This window comes from Nicotiana tomentosiformis, chromosome 1 (assembly GCF_000390325.3).
Source record: "Nicotiana tomentosiformis chromosome 1, ASM39032v3, whole genome shotgun sequence".
Classification (NCBI taxonomy): domain Eukaryota; kingdom Viridiplantae; phylum Streptophyta; class Magnoliopsida; order Solanales; family Solanaceae; genus Nicotiana; species Nicotiana tomentosiformis.
Window position 1 is genome coordinate 45924247 of NC_090812.1, and position 11442 is coordinate 45935688.

At 38.7% G+C, this 11442-nt stretch overlaps 1 protein-coding gene across 1 annotated transcript; it reads right to left on the minus strand.

Moving 5' to 3' along the window:
- Positions 1-10296: 10296 nt before the first annotated feature.
- Positions 10297-11024, minus strand: LOC138906391 (uncharacterized mitochondrial protein AtMg00820-like). Its single transcript, XM_070195045.1, has 2 exons — positions 10796-11024; positions 10297-10508 (listed from the first exon to the last, which is right to left on the minus strand). Exons 1-2 carry the CDS (start codon positions 11022-11024, stop codon positions 10297-10299), a joined length of 441 nt encoding a protein of 146 aa, XP_070051146.1.
- Positions 11025-11442: the final 418 nt, after the last annotated feature.

The window sequence follows — 11442 nt, forward strand, 5'->3', positions numbered from 1 at the left end:
AGAATGTTCATAAATTTCAGAAGATAGGCAGTGGAATCCTAGAAGGGATAAATATTTACCTTAGTATGATTCCAGCCCCGAGTAAAAAAAGGAGAATGATAGGCATTCCGAAGAGCCAGTGAGATGAAGCAAGGGGAGCTAAAAGTGAAAGAACGTTTTGTTGAAGTTTTCAGAATAAAGTGATAGAGAAAAATATTATCCGGAGAATAAGAAGAGAGTAAATGAAGAATCATGAGTAAAATGTGATATATGGGTGATAATGGTAAATCAAAATATGATACGATGACAAAGTCTATAGTCAAGTGAAGGAAAAGACAAGATGAGACATGCCTTGAAACAATAGAAGAGTATAAGCCATAAAGTCATATCCTTCTTTTGAGAAATAAGTTGGTGACTCCAATGTGATTACCAGAAGGAAACGTTAGACCCCGGAGTAATAGAAATTAGTATGAGCTAGTGAACAAGATAAAATGAATATGAATTAGGGACTGAATGATTTGATAATAGCCGGCATCATAAGAATTTTAGAGATCACGTTCCGGCGATAATAAAATAGACAATAGAAGAATAACCTTTAAAGGTCATTCAGGAAGACGCTTTCCTAAAGCGAGAATTATGAGAAAAGTTAAGCTTAAGGGACTAAGTGTGCTAGTTACACTAGGTGTCACCCTTTTGCATAATAACTTTAGTTATCCTTGGTACAAAGGGTTACCGCAAGGCGGATAAGATGTCAGTAATGATGTGAAAAGATGCCAAAGATGAAGAGGTAACTATGGAATAGTAAAGAAAGAATGCGGTAAAAGGGTTAAAGGAATGAGATTGCATTTATTTAGATCCTACAGATATGATACGACTCCAGAACATTATGCAAGCATGATGCCGGAGAGAGGCAGTAAGGGTTCCGCACCAGATGATACTGATAAATAAGTGGGAATGAACACTCAATACATAAGGAGCCAGTACGAGAGGTAAGTTAAGACAGAGGACATAACTCAAGAGGGGTTACGCAGAATATAAATATGAGAATGGACCAACGAGTAGTCTGTAGTGGATTTAGGAAAAGTCTAGTTATGGCTAGACAAGAGGATACAAATAAATCAACAGATAATGTAAGATGAACATAGTGAACCCCAACATAGGGAATCCAGTCTCGCAGATATGAGATCGCAATTGTTGAAAAATTTTCAGATAGGAGTTAGGTAGTTAAAGGTATTGTATAAGTGTTCTAGAAATAAAAGAGAGTTCCACTGCGGAGACATTCAAAATTTCAGTTCAGAAGCAACCCTACGAGCACAAGGGCGCGGAGGTATGTAACTAAGGATAATTATAGGCGAGTAAGAACATCAAAGATTACTTCGGGTATGTGATGTAATAAACTCGTAGCTTTACAGGAGTCAGAGGGTCTCCACTATGTACTACCCCGAAAGACTAGTTGAGGAAATAAGGAAGAAGGCTTCAATCTAAGCATAGTGACATAAAGAAGAAATGGTCTTGTAACAATAGTCTCGCTACAATATTGTATACACTCCATAAGAAAGTGGCACCATCGTGGCTAATGAACGGGAAGTAAAAATCAAAGGTGATATTTGAGATCATATGAGTTACAGGAAATTCCAGTATTTGTGGGTGTAACGACCCGGCCGGTCATTTTAAGTATTACAACCTCGTTCCCCCATTTACTGCTCTATTTGTGATTTATAGTTGTATTATGACCTATCGGATTAGTTTGTTCGGGTCCGAAGAGATATCAAAATGAATTGAGACACTTAGTCTCATAATAGAAAGTTTAAGTTGGAAAAGTCGACCGTATGTTGATTTATATGTAAACAACCTTGGATTTGAATTCTGATGTATCCAGTAGCTCCGTATGGTGATTTTTGACTGAGGCGTGTGTCTAGAAATTTATTTGGAGGTCCGTAGTGGAATCAGACTTAAAATGGCGAAAGTCAATTTTTTGAAAAGTTTGACCGGGGGGTTGACTCTTTGATATCGGGGTCGGAATCTGATTCTGGAAATTGGAATAGTTTCGTTATGTCATTTATGACTTGTTTGCAAACTTTTAAGTCATTCCGGATTGATTTGATGTGTTTCGGCACAAGATATATAATTTAAAAGTTCAAAGTTCATAGATTTTGATTTGAGGTACGATTCATCGTTTAGATGTTGTTAGGTGTGATTTGAGGCCTCGAGTAGGTCCGTATTATGTTATGTGGCTTATTGATAGGTTCGGACGAGGTCCCGAGGGTCTCGGGCGTGTTTCGGATCATTTTTCTTCATGTTGCTAATGATGGTTGCTGCTGGTTCTGGTGTGACCGCACCTGGGGTTGGTTTGCGCAGGTGCGATAGTCGCAAAAGAGACAAAGGAGCCATAGATGCGGAAGCGCGACCACAGAAGCGACTTGCAAGTCGCAAAAGCGACCACAGTCGTATATGTGAGCTTTGTCCGCTGAAGCAGAGGTCGCAGATGCATCCATGCGACCGCATATGCAGAAAACGCTAGGCAGAACCCCTTTAAGTTTGAGGGTTCGATATTTTTAGCCATTTTCAAATTTTGGAGCTCGGTTTGGGCGATTTTGGAGAGGAATGTATCCACACAACTTGGGGTAAGTGTTCTTGATTCCCTTGTGATTATATTTCATGAATTAATCTTCATTTTTGGTGTAAGGTTATCGAATCTTCAAGAGAAATCGAAGGAAACTTTTATAATTTCGTAAAATGAATTTTCGAGTTTTGAATACCGATTTGGAGTCGGATTTGAGTGAAATTAGTATGGTTGAACTTGTAATTGTAGTCGTAGATGCGAGCTTCGTCCGCAGAAGCGGAGGTCGCAGTTGCGGCCATGCGACCGCAGATGCGAAAAACACTGGGTAGAACCCCTTTAAGTTTGAGGGTTCAATATTTTTAGCCATTGTCGAATTTTATGAGTTTCGTCGGATTCCAAGGTGTGGGCCCCACAGGCGATATTTGAATGTAATTTTGGATTTTGTGGGAAAAATATTAGTATTTTGATATGGAATTAATTCCTATAATTTGTGTAGACTGAATCAATTAATTGTGACTAGATTTGAGCCGTTCAGAAGTTGATACACGCAGTATGGAAGTTTTGGAGCATTGTTTAGCTTGCTTGACATTGGATTCATCTTTTTCGAGGTAAGTAACTCTTCTAATCTTAGAGCCGAGGGTATGAACCCTGACTATACGTGTTATGTGTTTGGGGTTGAGGTGACGCACATGCTAGCTGACGGGCGTGTGGGCGTGCACTGTGACCCCATTATTTTCTGTGGTACTGTGTAGCTACCCCCGAACTTATCTGAAACCATGAAATCTCTACGCACTAGAGTTATCAAGCTGTGATTCATGTTAGAAGCCATGTCTAGGCTACATGCTTATCCTGTTGGGACCCACTGAGGTCATTTCTATTGTTGAGTTATCTACTTTCATTTTATTATCTCAGTCTATGTTGTTATTTATTAATACATCATATCATCATTTTTGGGTTAGTTTCATGACACTGTGAGCCCGTGAGAGATATACTGGAGAGATTGATGATTGAGTGAGTCTGAGTGCCTGATTATGAGTGAATTTTATGGGATCGGGCTGCACGCCACAGTGGTTATAATGATTTATGATAGCGCTTGGGCTGAAGGAGCCCCTCCGGAGTCTGCACACACTCCCCAGTGAGCGTGGTTGATTTATATTGAGGGATGGATCTTTCCTGGACATGGATCTTGTCCGAAGCATTTATACGTGGGGATGGATCTTCCCCACGGGCTGGATTTTCCCTACTCGGTACTGAGTGACTGATGATCAGTTGATGTGTATATTCTGGGATGGATCTTTCCTGGGCCGGATTGGCCATATACAGTACCAAGTGATTGAGCATGATGAGTGGAATGTGTGAGATAGTGAGATTGAGTACTCTGAGAGTGTGAGTACATGAGTTAATGTCTGAGATACATTGCACTGACATGCACACATGATATACATGCATAGAGATGTATTTTCCTCGTGTTGTACGGTATCACATCATTCATGGCTTCTCACACATATTCGCCTACGGGCATAGTGATGCATTTTTCCACTGCCTATCTGGAAAAAAAATGAAACATCTTATTTATTGTTGAAAGGATTTTTGGGAGAATTACTGTTTTCAAACTTACTTATATTTTTGGTAAATTCAATAAACAACTTGGGATTTTCACTGATTTACTTGAAAGACACAACTATTTTCATAAATCATGATTTTGTTGAGCATTTATTCTTTGAGTTACTTCTTTTTATTACTTGCTTTATGTGTTATGAATTATTTTTGGTTATTGGAGTTGGACTCTGACCTTGGTACAAGATCATCACTACTTTCAACCTAAGTTTAGATTTATTACTTATTGAGTATATGGGATCGGTTGTACTCATACTATACTTCTGCACCTTACGTGCAGATGTTGGATGTTGATGTTGCTGTATTCGTTGGAAGCTGGATCTGAAGATGTACCTGCATTCCGGTTGTAGCTGCCTCTCGTTCATGGTAGCCTTAGATTCATAAAACTCTGTTTATGTACTTTTCAAACAGATGATGTATTTACTTCATACCAGCTTTGTAAACTCTATTCTAAGAAGCTCATGATTTATACTACTAGTCCTTGGGGAATGTATAAGATTTAGATATTTTTTTTTACTTAATTGTCTTGTTAAATTTCATTGGTATTGGATAGTTGATAACTGGCTTACCTAGCGGGTTGGGTTAGGTGTCATCATGACTAGTTGGATTTTGGGTTGTGACAAGGTGGTATCAGAGCTCTAGGTTTATAGGTTCTGCAAGTCATGAGCAAGTGTCTAGTAGAATCTTGCGGATTGGTATGATGCCATCCATACTTATCTTCAAGAGGCTACAGGGAATTTAGGATAATTTCCTATCTTTCTTTCCTTATCGTGCGAAATTGATTCAGCCTGAAACATAACTCTTTGAATTCCTTCCACGCATCATATGCACACATGAGCACTCAGTATCAGTTGTGTGTCGATGGCTTGTGACTCCATGGATGAAGTGCGAGATGTGATTTTTGTGTGCTGGTGATGGGCCAGTTTGGAGGACTTGATGCCATGGTTAGACCGCAGCTTAAGCTCAGTAGCTTTAGTTGTAACTTGTACGTTTGAACTCATATGTCCGATAATATACCTATGAATGGAATTTATGGCTTGATGAATTGTTGAATGGCTATATGATAAGTATGATGTAACTGCAGGATGTGTTAAGATGATTTGAATATGATGAGAAGTGTTTCCTTGGAATGTAAAAAGGGCCATTGGGTACTTGATTTTCGTTTTGATGTGACGTACAGTCTCGAGTATGAATGTTTTGAAGGATCTTTCACATTGATAAATTTTGGGATAAATTAAATTCTCATGTCTGGTTAATGAGTTTGGACTCAGATAGACTAAGTGATTGCATAGTAATTGTAACTGCGAAAGGGTATAACAAAATACCAATTTGAGGCTAAGCAGGTGGGTTATCTCCTGCGGAGTAATCCACGTAGGTGTGTTCCTTATAATATAAGTGGAGAGTTTCTTTTCTACCAGCGGGGCATATGTGTTGAGATTTGAATTTGAATCTGGTTGATAAAGTTGACTTGACTTTCACGAGAATAAATGCGAACTTAGCGAATAATTGAGGTATTTTATGGTTGGTGTTGCATGAGATTGAAAAGAATTTTCGTTGGACCGACTGCAGTATCATAGCAGTAATACGGTATGGGTATTGTGAGTTATCGTGTGTTTTAATCTATGGTTTTGAGCCAAGTAGGGGAGCCTGCTATTGACGGTTTCATTTCATGGCGACATGTTAAATTCAGTTTTGGTTTAAGACATACTTGTGGATTAGTTATGACTTGCAGATGTTGAGATTGAGGATGGATCGAGTAAGGAAATCCCTGAATACGGGTTACATTGCACTTTATGAAAATTTGAAAATTATGGAATGATTAAGTTTTTATTTTAAGGAATGTAGTGCGCACGGAGTATGAATTTGATTGGTGATGTTAAGGCATAATTGCCTCTTTGAGTATTGCTGTGTTAATGGGGCACGTGTCTTTCAGCCCGTTTGGGCGGTGCAATGTTTTTTTTAGATTTGAGCAAAGTGGGTGACTCTCAAGAAGGTGCTAATGTATTCAAAAATGTATAAGTGGCAATTAAATTTTTTTTTCGGATTTGTATATCGCTAGAATCAGTTATTTATAATGGATGGTGTCGGGACTTGCGGTAATTCTGTATGACTATGGATTCTATATTTTAGTATAAGAAAATGGAAGAGGAACAATTTTAAATTCACATAAGGTCTTTCAGAGTGGATATCTCGGTTGTGGTAGTTATGGGGTGCTTAAGAAGAATATCATGACTTATAGGCCTTAGGGCAATGTGGTTTTATATTAGGGTGTTTTATAGTAAGATTTGGGTGATTATGATGTGGTGAGGCTCTGAAAATGTTTTGGCGGCAATATTCTTGGGTTTGGTGACCTGCATAGCTTGGTCGAGTTGGAGAAATTTAGTTCTGATAGCTTGGTTATGTGCAAATGGATTTCAAAGTGTTCTTGATGGTTTCTACCATGGTTTAAACCGGATATTCTTTATCGGTGTGGGGGAACATGTTTTATATTGTGATTTGCTCTTGTAAAGAAGCAAGAGAAAGATTTCTAACTAATCGGATATGTAATTTGATGGTGACCCAGAGTTGATAATGAGATTCTTGTGCTTTTCACATGATGGCATGATAGATGTTATGTGTTATACTGAAGTTAGATTTACATGTACAAGGTGGCAGTTCAGCCTTGAAGGGAAGGCCACGAAGTTTGGGCACAATGGCCAGTTTCAGTTATTTAGACGAATGCTATAATTGCACGGTAATTCCGGAAAAAAGGGTGCGCATTTCAGAAAGGTCATTGTGTTTTGACTTACAGATGTTCATCGGTATTGCAATACTCACATTGGTTGATAGACTGCGGACATTCAAATTATTGCTATATGGAACGGTAGAATTATGGAAGTATTCCTCGCGGGATAATCGTGCATGAAAGATGTGTTAGTCATTCGAATGCTAGAATTTGGATCAGTTATGATGATTCATGTGTCCTATGAATTTGGAGACTGGGAGTTTTCAGAAGCATATTGTTTCGGGTTACGGCCTGTTTGAGGTGAGTATTTTATTTAAACTCAGTGGAGGCACTAGTTACGTTAACTAATTGTGTTAGCTTTGCGCTATGAGTGTGCATATAGGTGAGGTTTGAGCCTATCTGCAGGCATCGGGGCAAGTATTCATACTCGGAAGAATGCTTAGGCTATGATACGCCTAGAGTTAACTGTTAAGCATCAAGTTATAACGGTTCTCGTATTTGTACCTTTGTGGAGAACTATCTGGGCTATACTTGAGGTTATAAAGAGGCTAATTCCTTGAGAAAACTTGGTAGTTACTATTTTTGCATTAACTTGTCAATTTGAGTTGTGATGGCAGACTTTGCACATGCCTACACTATGGCGTGTTATTTATACCAGTCCAGGAGCATGAGAATCTTATTTCATTATCATATACATGTGTACTTGTTTAATTGCTCTTATATGGTATGCTGAGATTGGAGGCCTGTGACCATGCCGGGCGATTTAAATTATTGGCACGTGAGATATCCATGCCGTGTGTGGGAGTTTTATTTCAATGATAATTTATCTGATTCAGTAATTTCCTTCCTCTACAATTGTGCACATGCACCTACGGTTATCCTCTTCACGAAATTTGAAAAGTTAGTTGTAACATTGCGGTTGTGGTGGTGCTTGTTGAACTTACAATACGATTCTCTTCCTTGAGACATCACCCATATTTGGGTACACGGATTGCGCAGTTGTGGCTTGAGTTATGCTGATGTGGCGTGTCTGTGGGATAGTTGTGTTTAATAATATAAGGCCATTGGACCTAGAATGGGTACTATCAGGTTTGATTACGATATATTCAGGAGGATAATATTGAAAGTTGGCTAGAAAGTGATTATAGTTCTGGCTGGGGTGAGAGAGATCCATGGCTTGTTGATCCAATAAGGAGTCATGAGATTTCTGCGTATTTCTTTCATTATTAGTAGTGTACGAAGGTTTTGGAACGAGGTTTTGTTTGATATGGGGTTTAAAACTAGTACCGTGTTGGTTTTAGAGTAGTTACTATGATCAAGAATGGTGCTACGAGCATACGAGTTGTGTAATATGTTAGGTGATTATATCCGTGGTTATGGTGATGGCTCGATGCAGCTTGTTCAGACTTATACAGTGTGTAACCCTGAGATTCGGGTCTTGTAAGAAATTCTGAGTGTTGGAAACTGAATTCCAAGGTTTATGGGCTAAGGTTAAAATAATGACTTTCAATTATGTTGTGTTGTCAGGCCTATATGGAATAGGGTGGCATGGGATCACCCCCGGGTATGTGCGAGGTAAGATGGAATAGTGACTTGATGGTGTGGAAACAACTCTTGGCACGTTCGAGGATGAACGTATATTTAAATGGGGGAGAATGTAACGACACGGCCGATCATTTTGAGTATTATAGCCCCATTTCCTCATTTACTGCTCTATTTGTGCTTTGTAGCTGTATTATGACCTATCGGATTAGTTAGTTCGGGTCCGTAGAGATTTTGAAATAAATTGAGACATTTATTCTTATAATGGAAAGGTTAAGTTAGAAAGGTCGACCGAATGTTGATTTATGTGTAAATGACCTCGGATTTGAATTATGATGTTTCCAGTAGCTCCGTATGGTGATTTTGGAATTAGGAGCGTGTCCAGAAAATTATTTGGAGGTCCGTAGTGGAATTAGGCTTGAAATGGCGAAAGTCGAATTTTTGGAAAGTTTGACCGAGGGGTTTACTTTTTGATATCGGGGTCGAAATCCGATTCTAAAAATTAGAATAGCTTCATTATGTCATTTATGACTTGTGTGTAAAATTTGAAGTCATTCCGGATTGATTTGATGTGTTTCGGCACAAGATATAGAATTTGAAAGTTCAAAGTTCATAGATTTTGATTTGAGGAGCGATTCATCGTTTTGATGTTGTTAGGTATGATTTGAGGGCTCGGGTAGGTTCGTATTATGTTATGGGACTTGTTGGTATGTTCGGACGGGGTCTCGACAGGCTCGGGCATGTTTCAGATTGATTTCGGATCATTTTTCTTCATGTTGCTAATGATGGTTGTTGATGGTTCTGGTGTGACCGCACTTACGGCAGGTTTACGCAGGTGCAATGGTTGTAGAAGCGACAAAGGAGCCGCAGAAGAGGCTAAGGAGGCTTTGTACAGAGGCCGCAGATGTAGACATACGGGCACAGAAGTGCTTGCGCAGAAGCGGCCCAACGTGCGCAGAAGCGCGATCGCAGATGTAGTTCCGTAGAAGCGGAGGTCGCCCCGCAGATCCGTAGAAGCGGAGGTCACAGATGCGGCCATGCGACCGCAGATGCGGAAAACGCTGGGCAGAACCTCTTTAAGTTCGAGGATTCGATATTTTTAGCCATTTTCGGATTTTGGAGCTCGGTTTGGGCGATTTTGGAGAGTAAGTTTTCCACACAAATAAGATTATCGAGTCTTCAAGAGAAATCGAAGGAAATTTCTATAATTTCATAAAATGAATTTTCTAGTTTTGAATAGCGATTCGGAGTCAGATTTGAGTGAAATTAGTATGGTTGAACTTGTAATTGGATGGGTTGTCGGATTTTTTGAGTTTTGTCGGATTCCGATGCGTGGGAACCACGAGTGATTTTTGAGAGTAATTTTGGATTTTGTGGGGAAAACATTAATATTTTATATGGAATTATGTCCTATAAATTGTGTGGACTGAATCAATTAATTGTGACTAGATTTGAGCAGTTCAAAAGTTGATACGCGCAGAATGGTAGTTCTGGAGCATTGTTTAGCTTGCTAGACATTAGATTCGTCTTGTTCGAGGTAAGTAACTCTTCTAATCTTGGAGCTGAGGGTATGAACCCTGACTATACGTGTTATGTGTTTGGTGTTGAGGTAATGCACATGCTAGGTGATGGCCTTGTGGGCATGCACTGTGTGAACAATGACCCCGTTATTTTCTGTGGTACTGTGTAGCTACCCGAACTTATCTGAAACCATAAAATCTCTGTGTGCTAGAGTTATCGAGCTGTGATTCATGTTAGAAGCGATGTCTAGGCCACATATTTATCCTATTGTAGTATGATCCAGAAGTTGTTCCCCTAAACTGAGAAGAAGCTTGCAATTGGTATTAAATGGAGAAGAAGTTACCTTGAGTTACAGACATCCAAATTTAGATAATAGATCAAGGGTAAATTTCCTCTGAGTTATAATTAATCTTATATATTCTCGTAGAATTTCCATTCCTAGAATAAAATGTGCACTTCCCAGATCATTGATTTTAAATTCAGCATCAAGAAACTTCTTCAAATCATTGAGTTCAACATCATCATTACCAGTTAATAATGTATCATCAACGTAAACTGAAACTATAGAAATTGTAGTTCCAGATTATTTAAAAAAATAAAGAGCATTCAAAGAGTGAGAGTATTCCTTAAAATTCAGAGCTACAGTGAGTTTAGCGTACTACTGTCTGGAGCCTTGTCAAAGTCCATAGACTGGTTTACTAAGTCTGCAAGCATGTTTAAATATAGGAGGTTCCGAACCGGTGGGAAATTACACGTGTACCTCCTCTTCTAGGTCACCATATAAAAATACATTATTGACACTAATTGGTATAATCCCCAACCTTGTTTTACTACAACTGCCAAAATACATCTAATGGTTATCATCTTAACGGCTGGGGAAAAAGTATCCGTAAAATCAATCCCTTGCCTTTGTGTGTCTCCTTTGATCACCAACCCTGCTTTAAGTCTTTTTACACTTCCATCAGACCTATACTTTATCTTATACATACATTTGCAAGGTAAAACCTTCTTATAACTTGGAAGTTCAACTACTTCCCAGGTTTGATTGTTAACCAAAGCAGCTATTTTCTTAGCCATAACTTTTTACCAACCAGGATGCATAATAACTTAAGAATATGTGTTAGGTTCCGTGATATTGTAGAGTGAACTCAAAAAATTCTGATTGGTGGTGGAAAGTGTAGATAATGAAATATAAGGCGGGGAGATTTTAGAATCAAAACAAAAATATGAAATATTAGTATAAAATACCACATAGTTGAAAGTGTGTATGTTTTTTGAGATCTTCTGAGTTTCTGAAGAATATGAGAGACTTCTACTTAGTCAGGATCTGAAAAAATATAATTAGGTGGTAAATTATTCGGAGAAGAACCAGGTTCAATTGAGGAGGACTCTGGTGAAACTTCAGGAGAAGAAATTGTAATGCTAGATTCTACTGAATCCTTAGAAATAATAGTAGTCTGATCAAAACATAGTTTAGGACTGTTAGGATTGAAAA